The 27,820-nt window shown below is 43.2% G+C and overlaps 1 protein-coding gene across 41 annotated transcripts in view; it reads left to right on the forward strand.

Moving 5' to 3' along the window:
- The window catches only part of DST (dystonin), a 404,883-nt gene that overhangs the window by 267,850 nt on the left and 109,213 nt on the right, over positions 1-27,820 (forward strand). For all 41 annotated transcript variants that reach the window (XM_077308292.1, XM_077308223.1, XM_077308177.1 and 38 more), the window contains 10 exons: positions 3,100-3,333; positions 4,192-4,476; positions 5,231-5,773; positions 8,182-8,358; positions 12,952-13,075; positions 15,707-15,915; positions 16,501-16,818; positions 16,978-17,144; positions 18,861-19,017; positions 19,332-19,455. In XM_077308292.1, the coding sequence (XP_077164407.1) occupies positions 3,100-3,333; positions 4,192-4,476; positions 5,231-5,773; positions 8,182-8,358; positions 12,952-13,075; positions 15,707-15,915; positions 16,501-16,818; positions 16,978-17,144; positions 18,861-19,017; positions 19,332-19,455 (2,338 nt within the window). The remainder of the gene's footprint in view (positions 1-3,099; positions 3,334-4,191; positions 4,477-5,230; positions 5,774-8,181; positions 8,359-12,951; positions 13,076-15,706; positions 15,916-16,500; positions 16,819-16,977; positions 17,145-18,860; positions 19,018-19,331; positions 19,456-27,820) is intronic.

Below are 27,820 nucleotides of genomic sequence, written 5' to 3' on the forward strand. Positions count from 1 at the left end.
CGCTCAGGGCATTTTACATAAGGATAATGCAGTATAATTCAATAACATAAACAACAGTTATTTGCAACAAAGCACAAAGACTGCCTTAAATTACACTTTTTTGCAGACGTGAGACATATTTCTTAGGAAATAAGCTTAGGAACACACTGTAAAATTCTTTTAGTTTTGCTACATTTCTGGAAGCTTGTTGTGCAAATTTTGGTTGCATTGCACAGTGTGGTAAATATTCAACTGCATAGTTTTTGTTGTGATATATATCAGGGATCCTCAACCTGTGGTCCTCCAGATGTTCATGGACTACAATTCCCATGAGCCTCTGCCAGCAAATGCTGGCAGGGGCTCATGGGAATTGTAGTCCATGAACATCTGGAGGACCACAGGTTGAGGATCCCTGATATATATGAAGGAAATTATATAATACTCTTCGGCACCTAGTCCAGAGTCATACTTGAATTCTTCATTTAGAAATTAGTTCTTCATTAGTCAGGTAGTAGCCCTCTGTCAGTGTCCTCCTTGTCTGAACAAATGTTTTGGATTGATTTTCCTCTTGAGACATTTCTTGGCCATCTTCCCCCTTTCTGAGGATCTTTCTGTTTGCCTTTCTTTCTCTCACACACCCAAAATGTAATTTTGAGCCAGTTTGGTGTAGTGGTTAGGAGTGCGGACTTCTAATCTGGCATGCTGGGTTCGATTCTGCGCTCCCCCACATGCAACCAGCTGGGTGACCTTGGGCTCGTCACGGCACTGATAAAAACTGTTCTGACCGGGCAGTGATATCAGGGCTCTCTCAGCCTCACCCACCCCACAGGGTGTCTGTTGTGGGGAGAGGAATGGGAAGGCGACTGTAAGCCGCTTTGAGCCTCCTTCGGGTAGGGAAAAGCGGCATATAAGAACCAACTCTTCTTCTTCTTCTTCTAATGAGCTCCATAAACATTCATGTTCATATGTAGCACTTTTTGGTTTGCTAAACTGATGGTAACATGGACCCATAATCATGGGGCAGGAAGGGCATAATATTATGAAGAAAAGATTCTCGGCTGTAACAGTGCAATCCTTTTGCACAGATACACCCTTCTTAAAGCCATTGACTTCAACAAATTTAGGAGTATCTTCCACAGCCACCCCTGTATTATGGGCAATTGTACTCTGTTTCACATACTAATTAATGCCTGTATTTCTGATTCCATCATCTCATGGTTGTTGAAAATCAAACCCATGTCCAGAAAATTTTTATTGGGGGGACAAATGAACACATTGGTGGTGAGCACATTTATTTACTAGCAACAAGGCCCATTGTAGTGCTAGGCTCCCCTGCCCCGGACAGGCCAGTGAGGACCTCCCCCTCCCACCTGCAGAGGCCCATGAAGGCCTTCCTGGGCCTTTTGGGGGGTGGGGGAGTATGGAAGGCAGTCCATTCCCCCCAGAAGACCCCCTGAGGCTCTCCGCAGGGCTCGGCGTCCCTTTTCGGGGCGGAAGGAAGTCCTGGTGAGGACTCTGATCCTCTCTGTGCCACCCCAGGCAGCCCTGCCAAAGCCTGGAGCTGTTCAGGGTGGCAGAAGTGCTGTTGGGTGCTCCCGCTCCTCCCACTGCCTCCAGCCGCAGTTCTTGGCCCTCCCTCCCAGCTCCAGCTGCCTGCCTATCTTACCAGTGGCTGGCACTTCTTCCATATGGAAGATGTTGGAGAGGGCTGCGGCCAAGGGCAGGACATCCCTCCCGATTGGCCATTTGTTGAATGGCTAGCCAATCTGGGATGGGATAGCTGGGACAGCCTGATTGGTGGGTAGGCAATGAGTCCCACCTCCTCCTAGCATTCTCTTACCCTTTTATTAAGAGGAATAGATAATGAATGAGTTATGATGATTATGTTGTAGTTTAACATCTTTACAAGGGATCATGCTACAGAGGTGAAACAATAATCAGAACTCAGAAACTTTTATTACCATAATTTAAATGATGATTTGTTTAAAACCAGATATCCCCTTTCTTTATTTATACATAATGAACAGAGACGTATAAATGCACGAAGATCCCCACCCCCATATTGCCCTCCCTTCCACTTTCATAGGTTGCAGACTGCCAAGTGGGAATTCCCCTCCCCTCTACTGTATCACCATAAAAGTGTCTGTTTCTTCCTCTGAGAATGAAGTTAAGCTTTGCTAAAAGATCACAGAAGAAGGTGCTTTTTTTTTATGGATGGCTCCTTTGATTCACAACACCACTTTTAATTGAAACCCCCCCCCCAAAAAAAAAGATCCAAACCCAGTTCTGGAGTGGCTCCACATAATTTGCTACAAGGTTAGATACTCAGACTATAGACAGATTGTAATGCAGTAGGTTTCCAACTTCCAGGTGGGGCCTGGGCCTTCCCAAATTTACAGGTGAACACCAGACTGAGGGGATCACACCCGGAGAAAATAGCTACTTCAGAGGATAGACCTCTGATTAATATTCCTTCTACACCTTCTCCAGGCTTCATCCCCCAAATCTCCATGGAGTTGGCAGGCCCAGTGAATATGTGCACACACACACTTTTGCTTCCTGAACATGGGCAGAGACTCTGGGGAGGCTCCTCTCTGCAGACACGGAGATTGACTCTCCCCAGTTAAAAGAGAAGGCAAAATTGTTGCCAGCACCAATTCATTACCACCATTTTACAGATATTTTAAAATGCTGTGTTGCCTCTCCCCCCCACTCCATCCCAAGAGCCAAAACAGCACACACTATGAAATGGTCACGAGTCCACTTGTGGAAGGCAGAATAAAGAGGCTGCTGTTGCCCTCCACCTCCTCTGATTCCAGCCACCTCTGAACACTCCCCACTTGTGCTAAAATAGATAGGGGAAAAATGCTTCTACCTTAATGTGCTACAGTGCTGCAGCTCAGAGCAAGCTAGCAAGCTAAGGTGGGAAAAGGGCTGTGTCATGTGCTTCAGAGCACAGATGAATCAATTAATTTGTGCAGGAAGCAAAGTGCAAAGGGAAAATCTGGGAGATAAAGCCGGCTTGCACCTTTCAAGAGGGACTGCAGAGAAGTCAAAAGCTAAGTGCAACCTCTTCTTTCTGACCTTTTTTTTTTTGCTCCTTGTCACTCTCTTCCTCAGGAGTTACAGAAAGACATGCAAGCAAACACTCAGGCATTGGCAGAGATTGTGAAAAATACAGAGATGTTCTTGAAAGAAAATGGGGAAAAGTTGTCACAAGAGGACAAGACTGCTCTTGAGAAGAAGCTGAATGAAGCCAAAACAAAGTGTTTGCTGCTGAGCCAGAAGGCTGAGGAATCAAGAAAAGAGCTGGATAAGGCTGTGACAACAGCCATTAAGCAGGAAACAGAAAAGGTGATTTGGCAGTCATTAGCATTTCATTTTGAAATGGCACGTTGCTCATGCAAATGTTGACTACCCCAGACAAATTTCATGAATGAATTTTTGAAAGGACTGTCATAAAATTCTCCAGGGATTTTCAAGTCACACAGGAATATCAATGTTAATCAAACTGAAACAAAACATTCTTAGAATCCCTACACATATCAAGTGGAAGGAGCCCTTATTTAGTTCCACAACTCACCATAAGGAGGGGGCTGCATAGAAATGCACTGCCTTCATTTGTAAGTTTGTGAGCCAGTTTAAGAATTTCATGATTCCAAATGTGATACATTATATCTTCAGGGCCAAAGCAAAATCCGTTTAAGGAACCAGTTCCTAGAAACATTTTTGGGTAGTGGGCATTGGTCCTAAAGTACAGAATACTGAGCAGTGAATGAAATATAGACTACAATTTTATTTATTGTGAGTCATTTCCTCTCAAAATATGTATGCATATTAATTAAATGTCCCCCTCCATGCTGCTGTTGGGTGGTTAAAGGTTGTCCCCAGGTCTGTAAGGGCTGAAGACTACTGATCTAGAGAATTTTCCTCTAGGGCTGTAGATCTCGAAGCAATCGGAAATTGTGTCTACCATCTAACCAAAATTTGTAAGAAAACCTACTTTGGATCATTTAAGTCTGAATATTTATTTATTAATTAACTAATTTCTCTTTATTCTTGGAAAGTAATAATATAAACATTACAGGTTAAAACCAAAGACAATGAATCTTCTCCCTCCATAAAGATTTGTGCTGTTTGTACCCCATTCAGAGCCCTTGCAAATAAACAGTGCAATAACATTCAACTATTCATTGGCTTTTAATTGTGCAGGTTGCAGCAAGAGAACAACTAGAAGAGAGCAAAAGTACAATAGAAAACCTTCTGAACTGGTTGTCGAATGTAGACAAGGATGCTGAACATGGGGAAAAGAAATGCCAGCCAGTAATCAAACAGAATGGCAACCATTTCCAAGAAGGGGATGTGGAGGGTTTGGTTGCAGAAGACGATGAACTGAATGGTAACTTGCTTGAAGTCCAGCAAGAGAATGCGTCTCAAGTAGATGGACAAGTAAAACCCAAGGAAGATAACCTCAACAAACAATATCAGAAAATCAAGGTACTCCATATGTGCACCATTTGTTTTGAATGTTTATCACTTTTCTCCTGCAGATGCTGTGTTATTTTTGGAAATAACATTAGGCAGGTATGACTCCCCCACCCCCACCCCTCCAAGGCCGTATTACACCCACTTTGTATATTTGGAGGTATTCAGGTGGCAGACTTGCTGCATTCCTTGTCAGAACAATATTTCTTTATATGTTTAATTATACCCCACCTTTCTTCCCAGTGGAAATCCAAGTAAGTTGCAGCATAGTTCTCTCCTCCAATTTTGTCCTCATAACAGCAACCCTATGCAGTAGGTAGGTTAGACTGAGAGTGATGGTCCAAAGTCACCCACTTAAGCTTCCATGTTAGAATGCAGGTTCAGACTTGGGTCCCCAACACTAACCACGGCACTGTGCCGACTCTCTTCTGTGCCAAATGAGGCTGAGTGCAGCCCAGGCCCTTTTCCTGAGAGGCATTGGGCCCTTGGTTTTTGTACAGGCCCTGGTGCAGAAAGTTGGAAGTGATACCACTATCACACAGAATGCCTGAAAAGTATATTCCTAACTTCACTAACTGAAGTGGATTTATTTAGAAGGCCTAGAAATAGAGCTAATTGGTACATCTGTAGTCCACAAATTATAGTTGTGGTATTTTGAAACACTCATTGAGACTGAGCGATCATGAAGTCATATGCTGGCTTCATATGACTGAATCATACATTTGTCATGTTCTAGGGGTAACTTTGATTCTTTTCCCCACCCCAGGCTCAGCATGAGAAAATTATTTCGCAACAGCAAGCTGTCATCATAGCCACCCAGTCGGCCCAAGCCCTACTTGAGAAGCAAGGTCATCATCTTTCTCTAGAGGAGAAAGAGAAGATCCAAAGAAATATGAAGGAACTGAAGATGCAGTATGACACTGCCTTAGCAGAATCAGAGCACAAACTGAAGTTGACCCATTCCCTGCAGGAGGAGCTGGAGAAGTTTGATGCCGACTACAGTGAGTTCGAAAGTTGGCTTCAGCAGGCAGAACAAGAACTTGAGAATTTGGAGACAGGTGCTTCTGACTTTGGCGGCATTATTGTCAAGCTGAAAAGGCAGAAGAGTTTTTCAGAAGATGTCATTTCTCACAAAGGGGACTTGAGATATATCACCATTTCTGGGCAGAGAGTGCTGAATGCTGCTAAATTATGTAACAAAAGAGAAGGTTTCCGTTATGACGAAGGTATTGACAGTTCATCAACTTACACAGAAGTACAAAATAAGCTGGATAGTGCGACAGGCCGCTTTAAATCTCTCTATTCCAAGGTAATTGAGCTTGCAAGTCTATGGAAATGTATACATGAAAAAAAAAAGTCTCGATTCACCAAGCCATCCGCTATATGAAATTGAAAGCAATATATCCTTATCTATGGTTCCTTTATATATTTGTGAAACAGCCTGGGGGGTGGAACATGTCCGGCTGTCCAAGTTGGAATAGGGCCAATCAGGGTGCAGCCAGCAAAGCTGTAGCTGCTTCTTAACAGGTCTGTAGCTACTTAACATTAAAACACATCAGGAGATGTTACCATAGATCTTCAGTGCAATGTGTAATTTGATCCTGAGGCAGCTTAAGATTTAGAAATGTCCATTTACTCCAAGGTAGACCAGCGTTTGCTGGCAGGGGCTCATGGGAATTGTAGTCCATGAACATCTGGAGCACCACAGCTTGACTACCCCTGCTTTAAAGTACTGGAAAAATACTGCATGTGGGTTGCTTTCTTTGCCTTCGCCGGCTTGCCAGATTTCTGTTCTGGAATGATGACTTCATGTCATCATTTGAACTCTGTGAGCATTCTAATCACTCCTTGAGTGTGACAGAAGAGAAGTCCACTCAGTTGCTTCACTGTGGACTCAAACGTCAGCTCACATATACATGATTGAAGGCCAAGCACACAATTTCTTCTCCTTAAAGTATTCCTAGGTCACACATACAGTTGGAGGGACTGAACTCCAGCTGTGTAAATGTAGCTGACTGGTTATGAATAGTTAATATTTAAAGGCTTGGCTAGCAAATCCAGCAGTGGACATTCCTCTTCAGCTTATACTGTACCATATTATATACTTCATTTGTTATCCATTCAGATGATCATTCAGTATTCTCCATTCACTATGCATCAGTGCAGCCTTTAAAAATTTACCACTAGATGGTGCCAAAGACCAATTACAATATATAAACAGAGGAGGAAAAACTTAAAAGGTTTACACTTCTGTTATACTGACTGTTTGTGTTGTTGGGAGTAGCCTGTGCAATTTTTTATAGTGAAGTCTCCTACATTCTTGAAAAGTTATTGAGGTAGCTGAGGTATTGGTGTTCTTCTTCTAAAGCCCCCCCCCCCCCCCCCCAGTTCAATAAAATGGTAAGTGAAACCAAAACCGGTCCCTTTAAAACCTTGGTGTCATTTTTAAGACTTATTCCCAAGCCTCGAAGCATGGCCATATCAAAGGGGGTAATGTGCTTCTCTAACCATGGTTAACCCCTTCTCCCAACCCTTTCATGGCATGGATGTGCTGGGGTTTATGGGCTCTGTAGTTATCATAGCTTATAACCAATCAGGTGTGTGTACATTCTCATTCACACCTGAACATCTTTTGAGGCATAAGCACTATGTCCCTTAATACAGACAAATGTACACACATATATATGTGAAAGTAGCTTATGCCTGAAAGTATATGGTGTAAAATATATGGAGCTAGTTTGGTGTAGTGGTTAAGAGTGGTGGCCTTCTAACCTAGAGAGATGGGTTTGATTCCGCAGTCCTCCACAAGAAACCAGCTGGCTAGTCATGGTTATCACAGAAGTCTAACAGCCCAACCTACAACACAGGTGTCTGTTGTGGGGAGAGGAAGGGAAGGCAATCGTAAACTGCTTTGAGAATCCTTTGGGTAGTAAAAAGCAGGGTCCAAAACATAGCTGTTCTTCTCTTCTCAAGTTCCATTTACTTAGGCTACTATGATCCCTAAAAGAGTAAGAGTTCAGGAGTGAATGCTAGACAGCCACCATGCTGGGGACACTAGTTACCCCCACATGCCCTCACCTCCCCCATATCCTGCCAATTGCCTGGCAGCCCTAAATCTGACAATCTTCAATTTGGAAAGAAGAAAGAAATTACAACAGTCAGAAACTGCAATTTTTAAAAATTACATTAAATTTATATATACACACATGAGCCTCTTGTGGTGCAGGGTGGTAAGGCAGCCTGCTGTCTTGTGGCGCAGGGTGGTAAGGCAACATGCTGTCTGAAGCTCTGACCATGAGGCTGGGAGTTCGATCCCAGCAGCCAGCTCAAGGTTGACTCAGCCTTCCATCCTTCCGAGGTCGGTAAAATGAATACCCAGCTTGCTGGGGGGTAAACGGTAATGACTGGGGAAGGCACTGGCAAACCACCCCGTATTGAGTCTGCCATGAAAACGCTAGAGGGCGTCACCCCAAGGGTCAGACATGACTTGGTGCTTGTACAGGGGATACTTTTATACACACACGACAGATGCTTGCCAAATAACTACTTCCATTAGAAGGGAATTTCATAGTATGGCCTCCACTACCGAGAAGGTCGTGCTACTTGCCTTCTTCAGCTGTCAGCTGAGCAGGAAATCATTAAGTTAATTTTATCTAATGATATTAATTAGAATTTCTCTAACCTCTTGTACATAATTTTCTCTTTTTCCCTTTTTAGTGCAGTATCCTTGGAAACAACCTCAAAGACCTGGTAGATAAATACCAGAATTATGAGGATGCCTCCTTTGGACTTCTGTCAGGACTTCAGGCCTCTGAAGACACTGTTAATGAACATCTTTCTGAGGCAGTTGCCGTGGATCCAAAAAATCTCCAGAGACAATTAGAAGAAACCAAGGTAGAGCCATTGAAAATATTGGAGTTTTGTTTATAAGAGAAGAATTGATGAAGGGATGTGATTTTTCCATATGCAAGTTAGCCAGGTCCTTGACATTTCAGATTAGTGTTGTGTATAGTTTTATAGAAAAGTTGTTTCATGTTGAGGTGGGCTTCCAACCTGTCCGTGGACACTGAGGCCACTTCAGTAGCTGGATGGATGTTCTATGGTTAGGGATCAACAAAGGCAATATAATTCAATTGATCATTTTGGATCTGCCGCTCTTTATTTTAGATCCTATATAAAGGGTCATGTATGAATAATACTTTAATCTAGCTTCTTACTTTCTTGTTTGGGTGTTCACTGCCAGTGGTTACTTACGCTTGTTAAGCTTCTCTTTTATGCTTCTCATGTTCCTTCTAAAAAAGAAAGCTTCTCATTTAGAGCCAGTCTACAGAGTGCCTCCGGGTTCTGTTCTGTTCCGTTTATCTTTAACTCATTTAGGACACCACAGGTAAAGATCACAGGAGACACAGATGGAGATGTCCTCATTATATGGACAACATCCAGTTTCCTTTTTCTCTTTCATCAGCACTTTTTGTGGTAGTTGTGGTTCTGAGCAGTAAGTGGCAGACAAGTTGATTTGAGGTTGGCCAGTTTTGTGAGGGATATATAGAAAAGGCACAGCAGTTGGGATTCTGGTGATACAAAGCCAGAATAGGACTTGAAGAGATCAGCAGTTACAATTCATTTCACCAATCAAAACTGTTGCTGGTTTGAGAAAGCGTTGCTAGGCAAGCACAGTGTGCTCATGCCTCTGATTCCAGGGGTAGGCAAACTGTGGTTCTCCAGATGTCCATGGACTATAGTTACCATGAGCCCCTGCCAGCATGCTGATTTATGGTAACTGTAGTCCATGGACATCTGGAGAGCATGCTGGATGGGGCTCATGGTAACTGTGGCTCATGGATATCTGGAGAGCCAGAGATTGGCCACTCCTGCCATAGACACATTACACTGAATATAAAGGAGAAAGAGGATGATGGGTGAACTAAGATGATGTAGTAGCTGAAGTGTCAGATAGGAACTCTGAGGCCCACGTTCAAATGCCTGTATGTCCAGTATGCTTTCTAGGAAATACTGGGCAAGTTACTGTATCTCATGAGGTATAACCTGTCTCACAAGATTGTTCAAAAGACAAAGGATGTATATAATCACTGCCACAAATTCCTTGGAAGAATGGCAAGATAAAAAAATTGTTTTTAAGGTACAACATTTTATAAATATACAATTTCCATTGTAATATATAGCAAAAGATCTAACTAAGTGCATTCTCTCTTGCTTTGCATGTATGATTGCTAATGTTTTTTCATCATTGTTTTTATGACCTAATTATTGTGTATATATTTCTGTGATTTAGAATAAAAACATGGGCTTTATTATAGATTCTTTGGTTGAGTTCACTCTTCCCAAAATTACAATGAAATTTTGCAAATGAAAGCTAGGAGGAAATACATTAAGGATTTAGATGATTGTCCAGTTTTGCCAGGAAGCATTTTAGATCCGCTAGAACCCTGTTATTGCCACCTGTAGGTGCTGGAAATAACCAGATCACACCAATAGTTGGTTAGTTTAGGATGGATTAGACAGAATCTGAGAATGTATGTATTTCAAGCCATTTAGATGGCAGCACTGAGAATTGTAGCTCCACATTTTGGCATAGTTGAGAAAGTCATGATAGACCACTACTGTGTATATTATGGCAGGGAAGGTAAGGATCTTTAAATGCATCATGGACACAGCATGGCATCCCTGTAACTTTCTAAATACCGTTGGTTAGGAAGGTGACAGAGACGACAGGAGATCCAGAGGCCTCTTGGCACTCTGTAATTCAAGCAGTTTATCATACCTTTTAAGGTAATCTAAATATTTACCTTATAAAGCATAAAGTCTGGACCCTAAGTGATTTCATTTAAGTTTATCCTCTGGGATTTAAAGAAAACCTGAAGGTAATGAATTTGGTTCCCAAAAGTAATGCTGTGCAATCAGCCATGTTAGCATTGTTTCTAAGGAAGCACCATTCTAGATCTTATTGCAGAACAAAAGAACATTTGAACATTATGTGGAGGAAATGAGAGGAGAGGAAGTTCACATTGACGCAAATGTTTTAAAGGAAACAAAAAACAGAAGGCTTGAGTTAGAATGAATAGACACGGTGATGGATAGCAGCAAAGAATATATTTTAAAAATCTGTATTGTAAATTAAAGCTGATTTTTTTCAGCTGACACATATAATTAATCAAGGCACTGACCCTTGCAGCAGGATGCAGAATAATCTTTTTGCTATAATTACAAATGAAGACAGGAATACAGATGAAGGGGAAACAGTGTGCTATTGCTCACGTTCCAACTCCAAAGGCTGATTGACTTAACAGATGGTATTTCTGTAACAAATCTGTCTTACTATACAGTGGTCCCCAACCCCCGGTCCGGGGACCGGTCCTGGTCTGTGGATCAGTTCGGTACCGGGCCGCGGCTCCTCCTCATCCTCCCCGGCTGCTGTCTTGGGGGCTGCCCTGCCCCTCTGCTGCCAGCTCACCTTTGGTGCTCTGCAGTGGCTGCCATGGCTGGGGCTCCCCCTCCGCATGGCACTGCGCAGCTGCTGCTGGCAGCGCCCCCCAGCGGGCGGTGGGAAGTCAGGGGCACCGGCGGGAAAGCAAGTGGAACCAGGGGCTCAAGCAGCGGCAGCGACGTCCCTCGGCAAAAGACCCCCCCCCCCAGGCCTCAGTAAAACTGTCAAGCGTTGACCGGTCCCCAATGATAAAAAGGTTGGGGACCACTATTACTATAGATAGGTACTGTCTTTATGTGGCAGAAAGGTGGGTCTACAGTGACTGTATTTGATAGTCATTTTGGAAAAGTAGGCATTATCAAGCTCTTGTAGTTTGTCTCATGGGAAAAACTTCACAGATATTGGACTGAAGATGAGACCTGAAAATTGCATCATTGCAATTTTGGTCCTTTTTTAACTCTTCTGACTCAGCTACTGAGGTGATGGCGCCATTAGGTTTGGGGTGCTGTTGAAGGCAGCAGTGTGCCAGGCTAGAGGATCTTATCCATTGAATGTATCACACTAGGAGATTGTGCTTTAGAAACCCTATTTGAAATTATCTGGGCCGTGCAAGGGCAGAGTAACCCCCACTCAAAATCTACGTAGTGTGTTTGCTAAGGTTAAGTGCTGGATCAGAGCAGGAATCCATCCAGTTCATCACATTGAGTCCAGTCAGAGGCCAACCAGGCACAGCTGGATAAGTCCTTAAGCAAAGCACATGTAAATAGTGATAATGATTAAATGTGGCTCTTACGTCAGGGGAAGACTTTTTGTACTGGAGGAAAGCACCACCACTAGATGTAACCTGTTAGTCAAGTCAAGTTTATTTATGTTGTCACAGACCAGGGCCTATTCTGCACACAATACATAATGCACTTCCAATGCACCTTAGAAGGAGATTTTCCTGTTCTGCACAGGAAAATCCAGCTGCCAGAGCACATTGAAAGTGCATTATCCTACGTCTGCAGAATGGTTCCAGGATGCACAAAGGACTTTAAAACTTTTATGCAGTATAAAAATGGTCAATAAAATTAGCCAAAAGGACATGGTGATGGTGGTTGTGAGTTTATCTTTCTGACGGGCTTGAATCACATGGTCGTAGAATTTCACTGTCTGGAATGAAACTTGAGGCTTTTCATCCTTGAGTAATTCTTTGGACCAATCTGCTTCTGTTTGGGATGGCTTCCTGTCCAGAAGTGGCTGGATAAGCTTGCTGCGGACTGTGACACATAAAGGGCAATGGAAGAAGATATGCTCAATTGTTTCCACCTCCCTTAATGAGCAGGTGCACAATCTCTCAGAGATTGCAGTTCTTTTATGTTTGTCTTCCAGAAATGCTGTAGGCATGGCTGAGCATCTTGCTAGTATGAAGCCTCTTATATATTTATTTATTGATCTCAATCAATTGATGAGAGATGGGCAGCTAGTTTTAGTATGTATCTCATAGCTGGCAATAAGAGAAAAGCTGGAGTGTTTGCTATGTCCATTTACCTTTCAGTGCCTTCTGTTTTTTGCCTGAGGACTTGCTTAGCCTGATCTTCGCACAGTCTAAGTAAGTCGCTTGGGGAGAAGTTCAGGCATGTGAATTTAGTCTTGGTAACTCCAACTAGATTTAAAAAGGTCTTGAAGAAGCCCTTGGTTTATTTTGAGCCAAAAATAAAGGGATCTAAGACAGACCTTTGCCTCGACATACCAGTTTTTAGTTGTATCATGGCAATCGAGACACATCTGGGTGTTTGGAAAACAGTTCTCAGGTACTTCAGCTGGACTTGCTCTGAAGGTATCAGGCAGCCTTCGGGAGATCCCAGATGGGTCTCATATAGCAGTAGTGCTAGGGATTTAGCCTGGAATAACTCAAGTGCTGCAGGGACAGATTGGCCCCCTCTAGTGCAGAGGAACTTTATTATGTTGAGGGCTGACTTTCCTCCTTGTTCTGCAGCAGAGGAACAATTATAATCTGTTACTTAAAAATGTAAGTAATTTAAAATGGTACAACTTTACAGGTACTTCAGGGTCAAGTGGCAGGACATCAAATTGCTGTAGAGAAACTGAAAAAAGCAGCTGAAGTGCTCTTAGACACCAGGGGAGAATTACTACCAGATAAAAAGGAGATTGAGAAAACAGTGGGTAAGTAAAATGTCTTAATTTCCTTCTCTTGTTGCTTACACCTTGAGACTAAATATAAAGTTCTGTGTAGATCCATCTCGGCCTCCTCTTTTTGTTTGTTTGTTTGTTCTGTGACGTGTCTAGGTTTACTGTTGTTTTTCAGTTATGAGTAAAGGACACACCCCAGCTAGTTTTAAGATGATTCCAGTGGGACAGTTTTGCACACACTTAGTACTTTCCATTAAAATTCATATGGTTGAGGAGTGCTTAGATGTAGTGAGATTATACAGACATCTTTTAGGGCTAAACTGCATACATGAAGATAGCAAATGCATGTCATGGGAACCGAGCCAGCTTCCCAGTGAGGGAGCTGGCCTTTACCCATGGGAGGGCAGCTGGGTAGGCTCCAATCGAGGTTGACGCCTGTGGGGTCTGCACAGGCTCGCTTTCCTGGGGTGAGCGGGCCTGATGGTTAGGGGAACTGGGTGAACGGTTGCCCAAGCCCTGTGGGTGGGCCCACTAAGGGTTAGCGCCCGCTTCCCTTGGGGCTGCGGCCTGCAGGCAGCAGCAGGGAGGGGACGTTTTGGGGATTCACCCCTCACCATGGGTGTGCCAACGCTCATGGCATGATTCATACGTGTTTGAATAAAGCTGTGGCCCTGTTTTTGCCAAAATTCAGTCTCGTGCCTGATCTTTTGGACAACGAAAATGCCCACCTGCCCCACAACTCAGATGTTGTCTGTTGTCCAGCTGCGCTTTACACAGTGCAAAATACCCCCAAATGCTTACAATAAGCAAATGTGTTGGCACAAAACTAGTCTGTTGGCACAATCAAGAAATGCTAGGATAATGCGTGGTCAAATTCAACTTTGAATGCAGGGCTGTTCCTGTGGTTTCAGTTGGCATGAGAGCTGAGCTGACAGAAGGTTTTTTTTTGAAATTATAACTGGTCTGCCACAGCAGACAAACTCTGAAAGGTTTCTGAGGCCAAAGATACAAGAAAAAGTTGGATAGGCAAATGTTAGCTTTTAATTCCTCTGGTTTTAACCATTGAAGTTTGTGACATACATTTGTTTAACATACTGGAGTTGTAAGTTTATCTGATTTTTTGAATCCTTATAATTAGAAGTTGGGATGTTTCTAAGTAATAATAAAATTATCCCTTATTGAACAGTAGCATTGGGTATAAAATCAGTCACTCAGATTGGGTAATATTTTACCCTTCATGCAGAATCTGTCACACTTGGCAGTCTTTTAGAACTATAGCTATTCTAACCCGTAGCTATTGCAAACTCATCTGAAGTAGACTTTCAGCAGCGTGGAGTGTCCCGGACCTATTAGCTGTTTTATCCACAAGAGTCAGCTGCTTTCCCATACAATGGACATAGACACAAATGTCAAATCAAGAGAATCACACTCTTCCAGACCTCTGAAAATTTGACTGTCTGAAATAAATAGTATTCAACTTCAGAATCTATGGAAGAAAGTATAGTATGCTCTCAGAAAACAAGAAAATTCTGTTGTTGAAGAGTTTCCTGAACAAGTATATAGATTTTTTTAAATACTGCTCTCTTCTTTCTGTGTAGACCTAACTCCTAATTTAGCTCAGCCAAGATTTTTGTTGGTAGTGCCTTCTGGCAGAAGCTTTTTTTGCCCCCCATCTTCTGGAACGATATCCCTGAGGAGGTGCATAGGCCACCTCACTAGTTATTTTCCCCTAAAATACTTCCATTGATCATTTGTGTGGACTAAATACCACATGAGATTCAGTGCTGTTTTGCATGGACTAGCTCCTGGGAGTAAGAATGTTGAATTTGATAAAGGATGTTAAGGAGAAACTTTTAAGTATGGCCATTTGTTATGGTAGAAAAGCTGACATAGAATGGGAGTGGAGGAAGAGATTAATTGAGAATCACAGAATTTAAAAAGATGCTTAAATACCTCCAAAGAGGAAAACATATCTCCACCATGATGGCAGCGGCTGTGCTGGACTGGCAGCAGTTTCTCATGGTGGGGCAGCATATCCTGCTGCTTCCTGTGTATGAACGGGGGATGAAATCACCCAGCACACACAGGCCACCCTGGAGTATTGTGTCTGCATGCACAACTCCGGAGCTGGAAGTTTCCACCGCGCATCAGAACGGCAGCGGCAGGGGGGCTGCAGGGGTCCCATTGCATGATGCGGCATGCAGAAGCTCCTGGCTGTTATCTGTTGGCAAGAGGGTCTGGCTGCAAGGGGTGTGGGCAACTCCACCACATCCTGGAGTTGGTGGGAACTGAGATGTCCCTCCCAGTAGTTTAGACTGTTGTGAAGGAGAGAGAGGCAGAGGATTGGGAGGTGGTGAGGCCCAGCAGCTCTCATTAGTGATGATGGTTAAATAGCCCTTCATATGGCACCACATATTGTTAATTTATAATTGTTAAAAATACAGAAGTCCTGACATTGAAAAGGTCATCATCCCTGATGAAAGGTCTCCCAGATTCCATGCCTGGCATTGTCAATTACGTAGTTCAGGGAACAGGGTTAGGAAAAACTGCTGCACAAGCCCCAGGGTGCTGCTGTCATCATAGTGGATAATTAAGGAACCATTGGTGGCAAATCACACCTTCATATAAGAATGAGAAATTAATTTTCCTCTGTGTATGTTTCAGATACTATTGTGGACAAGTATAATCACTTGTCCAAAGCAGTCAGTGACCGGAATGAGAAGCTCCAGATCACTCTGACACGTTCTTTAAGTGTCCAGGATGGATTGAATGAAATGCTTGATTGGATGGATGATGTTGAGAAGAGCCTTGAGGAGCAAAGTCAAGTGCCTTTGAATTCGTCTGCTATTCAAGATGTCATCAGCAAAAGCATGGTGAGCAACTTTTTAATAGAGCAAACTCTTCCTGGTTAGATAACTTCTAATCAGCCATTGGTTTCAAGTAATGTTTTACAAAGAATAGGTGGCACTTAATGGAAAGATGGTTTTGACTAGATCAAATGTACTGGCATGATTAGCACAGAGGCATGGCCACTATGGCACAAAATCAAGATGTCTTTTCAAACCCCTTGGATAACAAATGCTTATTTTGTGGAACAACAAAATCAGAGTCCAGTAGCATTTTAAAAACCAACAAAGATTTATTCAAGGTGTGAGTTTTTGGGTGCAAGCACTCTTGATGTTGCAATTAAGAGAACAATTGTGGACCAGAATGAATCTGTAAGCTCTTTCTGCCTTAAAGCTTGCTGGGTAACTTTGAATCAGTTACATTCTTTCAGCCTCATCTTCCTCACAAGGATGCTGTGAGAGTGTAATGGTGAAGGGAAAACTCTACACAGAGCTGGGATAAAAATATACTGGATAGTTAGATTTATTTATAACAGTTCATGACTGATAAGTTCATACATCTAGAAACACAACTGTAATTGCCTCCTTTATTTGTTGCATTTTGTAATTCAGGCACTGGAACAAGACATTGCAGGTCGTCAGAGCAGTCTAAATGCCATGAATGAAAAAGTGAACAAATTCATTGAAACAACTGATCCATCCACTGCATCTTCTTTACAAGCTAAAATGAAAGAGCTTTCTTTACGGTTTTGTGAAGCCAGTAAAAAACAGAAGAAAAAGCTTGAAAAGATGGAGGGATTGAAGTCAAAAGTGGAATTATTTGAGTGCCTCTCAGATAAACTTCAATCATTCTTAGACAAGAAAGCTCAGGCTCTCAGTGAAGCTGACATCCCAGGGAAGGATGTCACTGAAATGTCCTTATATATGCAGGTAAATTTCTACTGGCATAAAATCATTATGGCCATGTTATTGAGTATGCTAATATAACCGTAAATGTAGCCATCACATCCAGAGCTGTGAGAGCATCTGCCAAGTTCAGTGGGTCATGCTATCTGATACGTAGTAATTGTTTTCTTGTCCATTTTGCAGGAAACCAACTCTGAATTGGCAGAACAGAAAAAAGATCTTGAAGTTTTGCAGCACATTGTTGAAGAAATTTCTTCACATGCTATCCCTGGGGACAAGTCATTAGTGTTAGAAAAAGTCAATACCTTGTCAAAGAGATTCAGGGCAATGGAAGAGAGTGTGCGAGAAAAGTGAGTATGGTAATGGAATTTAAGATCAGGCCCTCACAACGATGGTGGAAATTATTAGAGGTGTCAAAATGAAAAAGAATTTAAGCTGGGCAAGAATTTCTTCTGTATGAAGGAGATGCTCTACCACTGAGCCACAACCCCTGTTTCAAGTGTTATATGGAAAGAAATTGAAAAGGAGTTGAAAAGTACATTCTCCCTGATGATGCTGAATGCAAAACGCATAGGGGTTATTCAGCTAAGCTCAGGCAAAATGTACTCGCTTGCAGTCCAGCTGGTTAACGTTTTCTTCAAAGTGAAGTTTTAGTTGCTTAAACTACTGGTAAAATTAGTAAGGGAATAATCTGACACATCTCTCCCCAGAAGTAAATTGAGTGGCATTTCCTCAGTCTCAGGAAGGGGTTCTTAAATTTGCCCTGTAAATGTTTCATCCATATTGATAAGAGTACTTATCTGATTTAGACACAAATTTGCATGGTCCCTACAATGCATGTAGCGGTTCATAATGAGTTACTAAACTGTAAGATGACATTTTACTTGTATGGACTGAAATCTATAGGACTGCATGTAGTGTCACATGCACACTGGGGCTTTTCATGTCCCCTTATTGAGTGCATCAAGAAAAGGGGAAATGGTAATCTCAATGTATATGCATGAAGGAATCTTAGACTGACTTAAAAGCTGTTTCAGTCAGCCCTGTAGCCACAGGAATCTGACAGGGGCACTGTGCCACCCAAAACATGCCCTGTCTCACCAATCAGCTTTCTTCCTGTTGTAGGACGAGCAGTGCATAGGTTGTCTCAACGGTGCCTCTTTCCTGCAGCCCCATTCAGTTCTGTGCTGCAAACCTTGCCAGATGAGGAGGCAGTGCAAATGGGGGGTGGGGGGTGGGGGGCAGCTTCCTGAGTACCTGGTCATCCTCCTAGGGGCTGGAGGTGGAGGGTGCATGAATGTTCAGGCCTTGCCAGGCTTGGGATACAGAGCAGGGATGCAAAGTCAAATCCCACTGGGCTGAGTTTCCTGTTCAGCAGCTGCTGGGCTGATGGAGAGCAAGGAGTTCACAAATACTCAGTCGTTGCCAGCTTCAGGGTACAGAGTATGGTCATGGAGCAGAATCCCAGCACTGGGCTTCCTGCTTGGCAGCAGCAAGGCAACTCCTACCATCCTACTCCAGTGCTGTGCTGGCTGATGGCACCTGTTCCACACATAGCCACACTTTCCCTCCCTGAATCTTGGCTTCAGGGAAGGGAGGAAAGTATGATGGAGAGTCATTGCTTTCCAGGATGGGCCCTCCTTGTATCTGGCAGGGATGTGTGTGTCCATCAAGCAGACTTGAAAGGGGAATTAGGGAGTTGATCTAAAAAGTGTTGTGTCACTAGGCAATCCCATGAAGAGGGCCCTCCCTCAGCTGGAGAGCACCATGATTTGTGGGCTGTGCTTGGCAAGGGGACCTGGGCGCTGGGAGCAGCATGGCTTTGATATGCTTGATAAATCCCGGAAGGCTGACCCAGCACTTTCACGGGGGTGGGGGATGTATAGTTCCACTATGCTTTTAACTGCCAGCTAATAAAAATAATAAAAATCCCTCCCCCTCCACGTTTCTGGTTACAGACCTGTTTGCATTCCAGGTTTCAGTCCTAATAGTCATTGCTAATGCAGGTCATAGGTTTATCTTGAATAGGAGCATTTAATATTTACTTCTTGTTTTATGTTCCATAGAGAAGAAGATGTATCATCTTGCCAACAGCAAATGGATGCATTCAAACTGCATGTAGAGTGTTTGAAGAAATGGATAGATGAGATGACAGAAAGAGTTCCAACTGTGCAGTTATCTTTAAATGCAGAGACATTGCAGAAATATTTGCAGAACACCAAGGTAAGGTCTTTCAGGCAAATGAGATGTGATACTTTCATGAATAGGATCCGTGATCAAGTAATTAATCCGAGCTGTCTGATTTGATGTTACTCTCAAGATTAAATTCAACAAGATAATCTACATTTTAAATTATATCAGCTCAAAACATCTTGTAAAATCTGTATAAAACGTTAATAAGCAAATCAATTTCTATAACTTGTGCCCAATTTTTAGACTATAATGGAACATACTATATTGCTTTTTTCTAATTTTTGTAAGAAATATCTACAACTCAGCCACAGATATTTGGGATTAACCATATTTCACATTTATAGAATTTGGAAGATGAATGGACTTCAAAGGCACCTGAAATTCAGAAAATGACTAGCAGAGGAACAGCATTATGTAACCTAATCAGCACTGTCACTTCCCCTGGAAAATCAAGGGGAGTCAAATCAGGTATGAATAAGGACAATAAGAAATGTTAAAAAAAAGCAGAATACTGCATGTAGATGCAAGTGATAGACTAACTAAAAGAAATGATTTATTTGAAGATCCACAATGTTTACTTGACTCCCAAGTGAATGTTAAGACTGTTCATACAAGGATTGACAGTCAGTAAATGTAAAGGTCTCATTCCTATTTCAATATTTTGACAAAGTCAAAGCAGAGATCAGGTTTACAAACAATCAGAGCCATTAGCAGTTCTGGTGCTGTCTTTATAGAATCATAGAGTTGGAAAGGACCTCCAGGGTCATCTAGTCCAAGCCCTTGCAAAATGCAGGAACTCACAACTACATATCTGCATTTCAGCTTGGCATTGCTGTTATCTTAGTGATCAGCATATTTCCTAATCTTTATTATTATTGTGTACTTTATATACTAATAATGGTCTAAATCTAAGTCTACTTAAATACAGTTACTGGGGCTCTGAACAGACAAGATAGATTGCAGACTGAGTTTCTCTGAGTAAAAGGCAGAAGTGGCAGGGTGTTTCCTGGGTATATATCTTTCCAAGACCATCACAATCAAGCAAATTTGAGACCAATGGCATGGAAGATGGGGAAACTATAATAGGGGGCACAGAAACATCATGAGGCTTGGGGACATGTGGAGAGGGGAGACACTGTTTCCCAGTAGCAACTTCTCAGTAGCACCTTCTCAGTATACCCTGCTTTTCACTGCCCAAAGGAGTCTCAGCGGGGCTTATAATCACCTTCTCTTCCTTTCTGAGACTGAGAGAGCTCTGAGAGAAACTGCTCTGTGAGAACAGTTTCTAACAGGATTGTGACTAGCCCAAGATCACCCAACACGTGGAGGAGCAGAGAATCAAATGCAGCTCCACCACATTAGAAGCTCTTAACCACTACACTAAGCTGTACAAATTGCCAATGCCTTAAAGAGTTGTAGCTAGAACAGGAAGCTGTTGCAGGAGGATCCAAGGAGATCAGGTATTTCCTACTTGGAGAGGTTATTGTGTGGTCAATTTGTCTTCCAATTTCAGAAGAAAGGAATACTTTTGTCTTTTGTGTGTATGTTGTAGAGGGGAGTGCCACACAGCCCCTGTCCCTGTCAAAAGCATCTCTTTCCTTCAGGAGAGCTGATCTCTGCAGTCTGGAGAGGAGATTTCATTCTGGGGGGTTTTCCAGGGCCTTTTCTGCACTCACAATTGTTCCCTATTCTTGATCCTGCTGAATTCCAACAGATCTGTAGCCTTCCTTTTTCCATACCTGAAACAGGTCCCATTAAATCTGTGCCTTCTGCACTTTATTTTGTCCCAATTGCTGGTCTCCAGTCTCCTTCCCGCTTGATTTGGGGGGGGGGAGCAGTGGTCGCATGAAGGTCGCATGAAGCTGGCATTGAAGGAGCACAAGGCTGGAGAGTGCTTTATTCCCTGCCTTTTGGCTCCCGACTCAGCCAGAACAAGCTGGGGGAGGGGCAAGTGGAGCAGGCTGCTTGTTTATTTTTATTTTTCTTCTGCCTGTGAGGGGGAGGGTGGAGCATCAGGAGTGAACGGGGTGGGGCGGGGGAAGAATCTCCAAAAGGCAAATATCTATTCATCGAGGAGTGGACTTTTGGAGTGCAGTTGCTTAAAAACGATCCCAAAATTGAGGGCAAAAATTAAACTTGTGAGGGAACCCCAGTTTTCCTGCAGTCTTTGACCAATCAGGGACAGACTACTGCGATACATCAGCAGTGTTGGGGGTGTGGAGAAGGGGAAGGAAGTTAATCTGTCAAAACATCAACATCTACATTTGTAATACTGGGTCTTTTGGAAAACATTTTCAGATGTAGCAAGTTATAGCCACTCCTGGATATTGCAGAGAAAAGGTAGTGTCACCACGTACTCGATCAGGGATGTTGCAGAGGTAAAATTTAAAGCACCCAAAATCAAAATAGAAATCAAATAAGTTCAGGGCAGAGGGGTTTATTTGGGCTTGGAGAGGATAAAAACCCCAGTGCAGACTTGACCCAGGTCCCAACTGGAGGCTGGCATCCCTGAACAGTGGCAAGGATGCCAGCCTCCAGCTGGGTCCTGGAGATTTAACTTCTGGGTTTTCTTGAAGCCTGAAGAATGTTTCAAGAAGAAATAAAGAGGGCAATGCAAAGGACATCTATTAGGGAGAGCTGGCCTGCAGTTCTTTCTGGAGGCTTCCTGATCTACAGGTTGGGGGGCTCCAAGTCGGGAGCCAAAAGGCAGGCTCGTTTTGCCATCTGTGTCCCTCCCAGGATTTTTAACTTTTAAATAGTTGCGCAGGAGGCAGAACACAACACACTCGGCAAACTTATGTTAGCTAAATAGAGGCAGCATGAAACAATGCATTCTACCCCTTCATTAGGCAGGCAAGTGACAAGTCCCATATAGAAAGAGAGCACGATGTTGACTGGAAAACAATACATGGCAGCCCAGCCCCTTCCTGCATGCTGTTTCTCCATGCCTGCTCACTCCCCCTAAGCAACCACATTGGAATTTTGTCACCTTGTGCTGACCCAAAATTCTTTGCACTAAGGGCTAAAAATGTATATACCAGTTCATGCCTGCACAGCTTATGGGGAACACTGCATGCAGGTGGACCTGGTCCAGTGGCCACGCCACACAATTGAGCCACAGTTTTTCTAGGGGGAGGCTGATTGCATGGAGTGGGGAAACACCTTAAGACAGAGGTGCAGATAAAGGTAGTTTGACTGTTTGGTGGAGGCTGTTTGAAGTTGAGTTGCGAATTCCAGGATAGGAAATACCTAGAATTTGGGGCCAGCTGGAGCCTGGGGAGGGGTATTTGAGAAGGAGAGGGACTTCAGAAGAATATAGTGCCATATATTCCACCTTTCAAAGCAGCCATTTCCTCTAAGGGAACAAGGATTGCCTGATTCAGGTTAGGGCTAGAGATCACCTAGAATTATGACTGATCTGCAGATAAGAGACATCAGTTCCCTTAGGAAAAGTGGCTGCTCTGGAATGGGAACTTCATGACATGCTATACTGCTAAGGTTGCTTCCCTCCTCAATCCTCTCCTCAAGGCTCCACCCCAAATCTCTAGGAATTTGCCAACCTGGAGGTGGCAATCCTAAAGAAGAACTGATCATAGAATCATAGGAATCATTAGAATCATAGTTGGAAGGGGCCATACAGGCCATCTAGTCCAACCCCCTGCTCAACGCAGGATCAGCCCAAAGCATCCTAAAGCATCCGAGAAAAGTGCGTATCCAACCTTTGCTTAAAGACTGCCAGTGAGGGGGAGCTCACCACCTCCTTAGACAGCCTGAGCACCGAGCCTTGAGGTACCCCGCTACTCACCTCCCTCCAGTCTGATGAAACACCATTGACAACCACTCTTTGAGTGCGGTTCTCTAACCAATTCCCTATCCACCTAACTGTCTGAAAATCCAGATTGCAGTCCTTCAATTTATCCATCAGAACATCATGGGGAACCTTATCAAAAGCTTTACTAAAATCCAAGTAAACAACATCAACTGCATTTCCACAATCCAGCAAACCTGTTACTTGGTCAAAAAAGAAAACCAGGTTGGTCTGACAGGACGTGTTGGAGACAAATCCATACTGACTTCCTTGGATCACCAAATTGTCCTCCAGATGTTTGCAGATCGCTCCCTTTAATATCTGCTCTATTATCTTCCCCACAACAGAGGTCAGACTCACTGGTCTGTAGTTTCCCGGGTCATCCTTCCTCCCTTTTTTGAAGATCGGAATAACATTTGCTCTCTTCCAGTCCTTTGTAGCTGTAAGATCTGTTGTGATTCCAGGAGATCTTGTTGCCCCACCTAGAGGTTCACAACCCTAGAAATAGAAGAAGCAGACCAAGGAGAGAGGCTGTGGGAGATTTTGAGACATCAAGAGGAAACAAAGATGAGTGGGAAATGATATGCTTTCCACATGTCTTTGCAGGTTTCCACTTGTATCTACTAATTCTTGATACAGCAGACATTAAAAAACAAGAAATGGGGGCATTTTAGTCATTTGAAATCTGAAATCATCTCTAGTCACATCAGCAGGCCTACTGAAATAATATAAAAGTGTAAAGAAACTATTCAAACTTTGCTCATTGGGTTATATCAATCACTTCTATATTACTTTCACAATTAAAGGTACAGGCGTCTGGGTTTGATGCTAGTGAGGGTTCTTTCCACAGCAGGGAATGTAGAAAGGTCCCTCTATCTTATTATGAGAACAATTCAGCTGAGATTTTCTCTCTGTTTCCCAGCTGCCATTAGGCTAATACTCACCTTCCAGCTGGTAGTAAAGGGTGAATACTTAGCCTCCTCCAAGGCAACCATTAATTCTGCTCCATTAAATTCTGTTTAAATATACATGCAATAGATTCTTCTGAGTGCTCTTATTTCCTTCATAAATAATAAGTGTTTTGACACCTCATTAAATTGCCTTTGGATCATCTAAAAGAGGATACTCCTGAACCTCTTCTCCTAAAATGGGAACTGGTAAACACAGGACAGAGGGTTTATTGGATAGCAGCTAGGTTCGCAGTAGAAATGAATAGGGCAATGTCTTATTACGGATCCAGTTCCATAATACATGGAATCACAGACCCTGATTCATATAGTAATATTGCAATGAGGGTGTAATGATTTCTTTGGCTTTTGTATGCATTGTTTTGTGCATCATTGCAGATACCAAAAACATGATTCATATACACCGAGACAGTGATACACATATGTATTTAATGGCTGCTTTAAAGCATTTGGAAAGGGCAACAAAAAAGGGATCAGGATGTCCAGCTCTAAGCATCAAGTTCTATATGCTTGCAACCTTCACAACTGAAGCATTACACTTTGCTCATGAGTACATATGCTTGTATGCAAACAGCTGTGGAAGACATTGTCCCAAGTTATCATTTTGTCTCTAGATCACTATGGCTTTCTGTCTGCAATTCTACTGATAGCAATCTCCCACAAGAATGCATGTGGATTCTGCAATGTGTAAAAATACCCTAAATATTTGACATTATGAAGAATCTACTTTTAATCATACGAAGTGATTAAACCATTGTAGTGCCGTTTATAAGAATCTTGAGAGAACTGGGTTAAAGCTCTGTTCAGTCCCTAACTCGTTGGTGACCTTGGCCACATTTCCCCTTCAACTCTTAGTTCTTCTGTATCGTAGAAATTGTATAGACCTTCCATGTAGGGGTACTCAAAAAATAAAGATAGTTCAAAAAATAAAGATATTGAAGAAGTGGAACATGGAGCCCATGTGACAGCTTTTTCCCAACTAAACTGTTGCACTTTGGAGGAAGGTGTCCCTTCCCCTCAGTTTCTTTTTTGCCACAGCATGGATAGGATTGTCCTAGTTTTGTTTCATTGGAGACCTTGGCTTCACTGAACTTCATGCCTTTTCATCTTTTTTGGAAGTTTTTCTTGATCTTTAGCTTTTTTCTCTGTGGATTCGTGACTCACTGAGCTTGATCTTCAAGGGATTCCTCATTGTAAGTTGTCTCTCATCAACCTACCCCTCCCAGGCTTTCTTTCACTATTCTTCACTGTTCGTAACAATTACATTTAACAAAGCTCTCTTTTAAAAATACGTTCAGTGTGCAACCAAAATGACCCATAGTGATGAACAGAAATTTTGCCTCTTGTGCCTGGAAGAGTCCTAGAACATGGCCACATTATTATTATTATTATTATTATTATTATTATTATTATTATTATTATTATTATTATTATTATTATTATTTAATTTTTAGACCGCCCTTCTCCAAATAGGTCTCAGGGCGGTTTACAACTTAAATAGTTAAAACACAATAAAATCCCCATAAAAACCCCAATTAACATCAACAACAAGTCACATATAACATATAGCGGCGGTGGTCACAATTCTGATCTTCGTTACCTGAGTTCCCCCCAAGTTCAGCCTGGTGGAGAGAATAATATTCAGAAGAGGGTGGCACCAATACAATAGATCTAACAATGATCTCGATGTTAGAGATCTCAATATTGGAGGGGATCCTCTGATGGATTAGTGGGAGAGCTGCCCTGGCCTCAACCATATGCCTGGCGGAAGAGCTCCATCTTGCAGGCCCTGTGGAAAGCTGGTAGATCCTGCAGGGCCCTTAGCTCTTCTGGGAGCTCATTCCACCAGGTTGGGGCCAGGACTGAAAAGGCCCTGGCCCGGGTCAAGGCCAGACGAACATCCCGTGGGCCCGGGACAACCAGTAAATTCATACCCGCAGAGCGGAGTGCCCTGCGGGGGGGGGGCATAAGCAACCAAGCGGTCCTGCAGGTAGACGGGACCCAGGCCACGTATAGCCTTAAAGGTCAATACCAATACCTTGAATCTGATTCGGAAACAGACTGGTAACCAGTGCAGATGACGAAGCACCGGCTGAATGTGGGCCCTCAAAGGTGTTCTAGTGAGGACCCTGGCAGCCGCATTTTGGACCAGCTGTAACTTCCGAGTCAAAGACAAGGGAAGGCCCGCGTAGAGCGAGTTACAGAAGTCAAATCTGGAAGTGACCGTTGCATGGATCACTGTGGCCAGGTGTTCCGAGGACAGGTAGAGCACTAGTAGCCGGGCTTGGTGAAGATGGAAAAATGCCATCCAAGCTACATTGGTGACCTGAGCCTCCATAGAGAGGGAGGCATCAAATGTCACTCCCAAATTCCTGGCAACTGGTGCAGGTGTTAATTGCACCCCGTTCAGGCATGGGAGGCGCGCTTCCTGATCCTGCCCTCTTCTGCCCAGCCACAGGACCTCCGTCTTGGAGGGGTTGAGTTTCAGGCGACTCTGCCTGAGTCACATGTAAGGCATGTAGTGACAGCATGTTATGTCTGAAGGCTGCTCTTTGGGAAAAGGCCCTCACCTCATCCAAACCATTCAAGTCAATTCTAAGTGCAGAACCAACTAGACCACCTTCCTTGGTACTGTCAGCTCCTTGGAACCATCACTGGACCCCCCCCCCTTCTGAAGCATTGCTTGTGCACTTGGTTCCAGTGGTTCTGAAAGCAATCAACCCCCACACCCCCATCAAAAGAGAACAGCCTCTACAGTGCTAGCATCAGAATCAAGGTATCAGCAATTCCCATTGGCGGTTTCCTCAGTTCCAGCCCATAGTCCTTTGGAACCACCATCAGAAAAGAAGACAAAGCATAACAAGGATATAGGCTAGATATCAGGGGGAAAAATTTCACAGTCAGAGTAGTTCAGCAGTGGAATAGGCTGCCTAAGGAGCCTATGACCGGGTTGGGGCCCCCATACCCATTTCCAGAATAAAGATATCCACCTGTATGGTGAACAGATGTTGATCAAAGGTTGAGAATGGTCAAAGCAATGAACATAAATATCACCACAACAAGCCAAAAGACAAGATTCTGAGTCATCTGTACCTTGACATCGGGGCCTTGACATCCCCAGACATTGGGGCCTTTCCTGTTTTAGAAGGCCCTACTGACATCACAGCCCCAGTATGGCAGAAACCAGCATGCATTCTGGCCACTTCTCATAGGGTGAAAAATGTGTATGAAATTAAGCAAGATTCCTGTGACTTTTTATCCATTCACACACCATCCTCTTTGCTTGTGACTGAAGAGATGCAGATGCACCAAAGACATAGTCAACAGCCAGCCCCAGCCAACATTGAGAGTTGACACCTGGACTCTCTGGGTTGAAAAATGTATTTGGCAGCTTTAAATTTTAGGACTGCAAATTTTTAGGCCATTATGATGGGCTATTGACTTTTCATATGAGAGAAGATGTCACAGTAACTTGGCACCCTGCATGAAGAAGCCAACCTGATCCAGTCTGAGGCTGCAAACTTTCTAAACTAGAAATAAATGCAAGCAGACACATAACTGATGCATCTGTAAGATCTGTTGTGGCCTTAGCCATGGTCTTGAGAAGGCATTTTTGGCTGTGTGGGACTGCCCCCCCCCCCACTGGAGATAAACTGTAAAGTAGAGGTGCTCGCTTTTGAGGATTTAACTCATTTCTCATAGGTCACTGATGAGTTTATGTCTGTTATTAAAAAGAACAAACTGCTGAATCCCTTGGGGTCCTTCCTTCGACAACCCCATGACAGGTGGGGTTTGCCACGCTCTTCTATCATAGTCAAAGACCTCGACAGCAGGTTATCACCAGTGTTCTCATCATCAATACCAATCTCCTTCCCTCTAGAAAAGAAAGAGTGCTACATGACCTAGATCTGGCTGACAGGCTCAACAAAGAGCAAAGAGATCAGAGCCAGCAGTTGTCAAAGTTCTGATTATCTGTCCATTATCAGGCAGAAAATCCCCAGGCACAGACTGGCTCACTCTTAGGAGATATAGTTTGCTATGCTCCAACAGGTGGGTC

Source organism: Paroedura picta, chromosome 1, assembly GCF_049243985.1.
Source record: "Paroedura picta isolate Pp20150507F chromosome 1, Ppicta_v3.0, whole genome shotgun sequence".
NCBI lineage: Eukaryota > Metazoa > Chordata > Lepidosauria > Squamata > Gekkonidae > Paroedura > Paroedura picta.